Raw genomic sequence first — 5946 nt, 5'->3', positions numbered from 1 at the left:
AATTGACATATGGTCATCCAAGGGGAAGTGTTGTAATGTAATATGAGGATGACGCACATTAATAGTTTGTTACTATTCATCCAAAGAAAAATAAGATGGGTTATCATTTTATATGAAGAAAGTTTGTAAAGCAAATAGTGTTACTACAATAATTTTTTGCCTATAAAATGAGAACATACCGAGGAAGAAAAAAAAAAAAGAGAAAGAAAAGAAGAGAGAGGAGAAGAAGAGAAAGAAGAGAGATACATAATAAAATACCAATGAGCTAGGTTAGAGAGAAGAAATAAAATAGTGAGAGTTATCTTTGTGCTCCTTTTATTTGACATAATGAAAGAAAATACTACTGCTTCCCCGAGGACATAGTTACACTTGCCGAACCTCGTAAACATTATATTTTATTTACTTTATGTTCTACTACATACATACCGTCGATTTTACATCAAAAGGTCACTAATAATCAATCAAGAAAAAAATATGGAAAATGATTCTATCTAAATAGCATGAGAGAGAAGCAAAGTTTGTAGAACAGTTCTATTTTGGCGGTATTGATAAACCTTCCTCTTCTTTCCCCAATTGAAACAAACCAACCAAACCCTTTCAATTTCAAACCCTTCCTCTCTCTCTCTCTCTCTCTCTCTCTCTGTAGAAAGAAAGAAGAGATGGAAGAAGAGGGCATTGGGTTGGTTCTGGGAAGAGCCACAGAGCTGAGATTGAAGATCAGCAACTGCATCCACAAAGGAAATCACTCTCCACCCAAAAGAGAAAATGGAGTCCACGTCGACGGCAAAGCAGCAGACAAAGTAGAAGAAGAAAAAGAAGAAGAGGAACTAGAAGAGGAAGAGGCACATAAGCTTTTCAACATCTGCGACGCCCTCGAATCCCTTGAGAACCAGCTTTCTTCCTTACAGGTTTTGTTTTGATAAACCCAATTTCTTTGATTTAGCTTTTCTGTAGTGAGGGAAAAAAGAGTACGAAAAACCCTAATTTTGCTGCACGAGAATGTCATTTGCAATTGGGTAGCTTAAAGTTTGAAACTTTACATTTTTCATGTGTGTGATTATTGTAGTGAGCTGTGTTTAATGCTTGAGTTTAGGGTTTATTTTCTTTCCATATAGGTTTATACATAAACTATTTCTGAATACTAAAATTGCTTTTGTTTCTGTTTGGTTAAGAAAACAATTGCATCAAAAAGAGGGATTTGTTGGGAGCTGGTGTTTCATATACAGAATGTTCGAAAGATGTGGCTCACTGGTAGGATATCAATATTCCAACAGTTCTATAGGAAATTTATTATTGCTCATACAATCATAATCACTAATGAGGTACGGAGTTGAGGATGAGGAGGGTTCCCTCATTCTGGTACCATAAGGCATGCTTGTCGTTGGTTATGGCAGTGCTCAGCCTATTCTTAGGTGATGCAGGGCTTACTGGGGCTTAGCCATTTGTCTGTACTTGGCCACATCATTTGTTACCTTCCCCTTACCCTATTTGCGCCTTCGATTTAAATCTTTTTCCTTTTTGAAAATTCTTATCAGTGATTTAATTATGTGGTTGAGTTTGTGTACCCATCAATGAGAACTTAAGTTATATGCTAATTACATTTATTTTCATAATGATGTTTGGAAATTTAAAATTAGGAAATACCATCACCTCCTATATCAGGTTTGGACCGGATATAAAAGTTTAAAACCACTGAGTTTCGTACATGCATGGGTTTTAAGTTTGTCAAACTGGATAAGAATGAGCAAGCACTATGTAGTGAGTTATGCCTTTGTTGGAAAGTTTCCTGCACAGACATCTACTTGTAATTTACACATGGGTTTTCTTCTGCTGCATTACTTTGTCAAATGCAATTAGGTGCTTAAATTTGGAAACTTTACATTTTCATGTATATGTGTATGTGTGTGCTTATTCGAGCGTCTTCGTCAAATGCGGTGGTTTATGCTTCACTTGGGTTTAAGTTCTTTCATAAACTGTGGCACTATTTATTAGGATCTTTAATAGTCTTCCTTCTGTTTCTGAATGCGAAAATTTCAGCTTTTTCTGTTTGTTTAAGAAAAATTACATAAAAAAAAGAATTAGTTTTAATATGTTAGTTACTTTCATCTTTCATGTTGATGTTTGGAAATTTGAAATCATGGAAGCACCACCACCTTTTATAACAGGTCTGATAGGATGAAAGTCTCAGATCATTGAGACTGCATTTGTTACACAGGATTGGCTTGGATAGGACAATTCACTAGATTCAAGGCATATTGAAGAAATGTTGTCCAAATTGAACTAGAAGAGGGAGTAGTCATGAGGGAAAATTATCCCCTTTAAGCCCCAAAACAATGGTAGGATTAGAAGAGATAACATTCCTTCATGACTATTCATCTTCTACCTTCTAAGTGAACAATATTTGGCAGTTGTCATCCATTTCTTCATCCTGTGTTGAATATAGTGAGTTATTGTATCCATACCAATCCTATGTAACAAACGCAACCCAAGCGTTGCACATGATTTAAGTTTGTTAGACTGCACAAGATTGAGGAACATCCAGTCAGTTATGCCTTTGTAGGAAAGTTGCATGCACAGACATCTACTTGTAATTCACATATGACCTCTGCCTTCCTGAATTCTTTCTCCTTCAAGTGTTAAACCTATTGGTGGCAAAGTGAAAGAGTAGAAGGAATCGGATAATGGAAGGTGAAACCGTCAATATGTTTATTGATACTCATTAAAACACAGAGATGCTTAGGGGCCTTATATAGGCATGTAAAACATTAAGATAGCTAAGCCTAATAAGCAGATCATAGTATTCATTCCTCGGAAGATCAATCATCATGGCTCTAGATAATTTTACATAGCACTAATAGAGAGAAGCCCAATGGTTCAAGGAACCAATGATTTCAAAATTAATTTTTTTACAGAACCCAAGACCTTGTTGAAAGGGTAAGGCATTATAGTTGGCTAGAAGGCTAGACTTGTCATTCAGTAAGCCTCCATGCAAATGAACTAGATTCTTGTCATTTTCAACCTCACGTCAAAGTCCAGAGGCTTCCCATTTAACCATGGAGGAAGACGTTAGATTTGTGCTGGCGGAGAATCATCTGAATTAGTATCTGACATGTGGATTTTTGGAACTTCTTGAGAATTATACTGTTATACATATTGTAAACCGCTTTTATGCAGATGAATGAAGTCCCTTGGTTCTTTTACTCATTCTAGATGTCAAATTGTCAATTGAAATCTTTTGTCAACACTAGTGAGTGAGTTTCACCCATGAGCTAGTTTAATTTTCAACCATACTGATGCATCACGCAAAGGATTGGCTTGACATAAATTATTCTCAGTTTATTCAACCCACCTGTTGGTAAGCCTCTCCATAAATGGGGGTAAGGCTAGCCGACATTCACCTCTCCCAGACCCTGCGTAAAGCGGGAGCCTTGTGCACTGGGTACGACAAAAAAAAACCTGTTGGTAAGCACTTCTGACCGAAAAATTCTTCTAGACGTCCAAGTGTTGATTAGTGATTGGTTGACCTTTCCAGGGAAACCATACTGCTGGTTCGTTCATAATAAGAGCTGTATTATAGCCAGAATGAATCTGTTTATCTCTTGCCAAAGTGGCACCTTGGATTCACCTATTTGAATGTTTGAAATATATGAAGAACATTTTAATGTTTTGTGTAAAATGATTTATAATATAGGTTTTGAAATTTGTTTTTTTATTTTTTTATCATCAGGCTTTACAACAGCAGCAAACGTATGAAAGGGAAGTTGCCCTTTCTGAGATTGAAAGCAGCCGCAAGATGCTAGTCGACAAGCTTAAAGAGTACAAAGGGGAGGATTTAGAAGTGTTATGTGAGGCTTCTGCTTTTGCAGGTGAAACAGTAGAACACAACAATGATCTTTTGCTTCCACCATATCCAAGCCGCTCTCCGCACACTCTTTCTCTACAAAATTGCTATTTACCACCCACACACAAGTTGATACGAAATGGGATAATCACCGGTGACCCAACAAATGACGCGAAGAAGAATTCGAGCGAGACAGACAAGTTGCAGAATGGATCCAAAAAAAGGTTGGGATTTTTCCTAAGCACAGCAGCCAAGACTCTGCTTACTCTTGTTGGTGTGGCATCTGTATTACGCCTGTCTGGTTTTGGGCCTAAATTTGTGAGAAGTAATGTCACTTTCAAAATATCAGGCCTTTTTCAGCAACCACCAACTGAAGAAAAGAGGTCAACCATTGAGTGCCCACCTGGGAGAGTCCTTGTGGTGGAAGATGGGAAGGCTCGATGTGTTGTGAAAGAGAGAGTTGAAGTTCCCTTCTCTTCTGTTGTTGCAAGACCAGATGTAAACTTTGGGTGCGGTTAAATGTTTCGTCCCTCCATGTTTTTGTATATCTTGTTTTGTTGCGTACGCTGTAATGGAGATCTGATCTCTAATGATCCAAGGCTGTCCTAATCTTTCATGAGTAGCGATTCTTAAGCATAGGAGTAGTTCAGGGTTTTTGGAGGATGCTTGGTTCCGCCCGAACTTTTTTTTTAAATGTACAGTGGAAAATCTCCCATTTAAGATCCGATGATTGCAGTGCCAAGTTTAGAGTCTGACCGTTGAATTAGAAAATGGTGGAGTTATGTAACCCAGCTTTGATTTTGCTCACTGAAATTTGTTCGGGGTTCATCCATTCTGTCTGTGATGTTTCATAAGGGGCTGTGATTGGTTACCTTCTGCAAGCTTAAACCTCTGAGGTTTTTCTTATGAACTGCAGATGTTCCTTTACTAGCATTAGTTGTCTCCACCAATTTTGACTAATAGTTTACCATTAGAAAATGAATGGAAGTGAATCTTGCTATCCTCCAGTCATAACCCTACCTTGTGGACTCTAAGGCCTCGTTTGTTTACCTCCTTAGCCAGGATTGGACTAGCTAGGACGAATACACCATGTTTGGTATGGCTATGGACTAAGTTAAATGAGATTAGTCCGAACTCGCCCAAACTCGTGTGGACTCTGGGCCTCCTCAAGTCGTCAAATAGTCCCATGCAAAAGCAAGGTATTGCTAAGAAATTCACTACGCTCCTTCTCTCACTACACCGCCTCTTTCGAGTGAACTGGTGAGAGCGAGATGCTGTTCTTCATCAACGCTATCGATCATCAAGTGAGCTTCATCCTGAACAAGTATCCTTTCTCTCTCTCTACTGGCTTAATATTGGAATTGGGGGAATTATTTTTCTCTTCTTTTTTACTTTGTTTAGGGTTCTTTTTTGGGGAAATTTTTAGCGAGTTTTGGTGTCGCTGGCTAGCCCGTGAGCCCAGTAGAGCTCCTCATGAACTTGGTCAATTTGCCTTAAAAATTGATAGATAGTTCTGTTGAATTGAAGATGGCTCTTCATGATGCTGTGCTCATTTGAGTTTACCAATGAAGTTTTCATGATTGTGCTTTTGCTCTTTTTGGATCTCAATGGGGTTCTTCGAAGAGAAGGCTAGAGGAAGAGGAAACGGACAGATCGCGGCTGGAGGAGGCGGCTGGCCATCGTGGTTTGCTTCGGTTCTGCAGATCGCAGAGAGGAAATGAGTATGCAACTATTTGTTTTCATGATTGGGGTGATGATGGGATTAGCAAGGTTATGGAAGATGAAGAGACATGGAGAGGCGTGAAGGCGGGAAAATTGATGAGCATAATTATATTATTTTATCAACCTCTTTTTACACCCAACTTAAAATTTTGAATGTTAATTGTCTATTTTACCCTATTGCATAATTACTATTAAGTACAAAATGAAATTAATAATAAAACTCAAATTTATCAATAAACCCAAACACTATAATTAAACCCTACGATCATTCTTTGTTTATCATACGTTCATTCTGCTAAAACCCTAATAGCTCTCATAGAGAAAAATAAAATTTTCTATTGATGGATCTTGAAGTTGATTAAAACATGGTTTTTCTTCTTGTA

At 37.9% G+C, this 5946-nt stretch overlaps 1 protein-coding gene and 1 long non-coding RNA gene across 2 annotated transcripts; both read left to right on the top strand.

Moving 5' to 3' along the window:
• The first annotated feature begins 526 nt into the window (after positions 1-526).
• Positions 527-4460, top strand: LOC103425751 (plastid division protein PDV2-like). Its single transcript, XM_008363847.4, has 2 exons — positions 527-908; positions 3728-4460. Exons 1-2 carry the CDS (start codon positions 660-662, stop codon positions 4358-4360), a joined length of 882 nt encoding a protein of 293 aa, XP_008362069.1. The 5' UTR covers positions 527-659; the 3' UTR covers positions 4361-4460.
• Positions 4461-5037: 577 nt separating this feature from the next.
• On the top strand, positions 5038-5428 carry LOC139196399 (uncharacterized). Its single transcript, XR_011581267.1, has 2 exons — positions 5038-5165; positions 5349-5428. It is a non-coding gene; the product is annotated as an uncharacterized lncRNA (long non-coding RNA).
• The last annotated feature ends 518 nt before the right edge of the window (positions 5429-5946 follow it).

This window comes from Malus domestica, chromosome 05 (assembly GCF_042453785.1).
Source record: "Malus domestica chromosome 05, GDT2T_hap1".
Taxonomy (NCBI): domain Eukaryota; kingdom Viridiplantae; phylum Streptophyta; class Magnoliopsida; order Rosales; family Rosaceae; genus Malus; species Malus domestica.
Note: the sequence above shows the minus strand (reverse complement) of the source record. Positions and strands in the feature narration are given on the sequence as shown.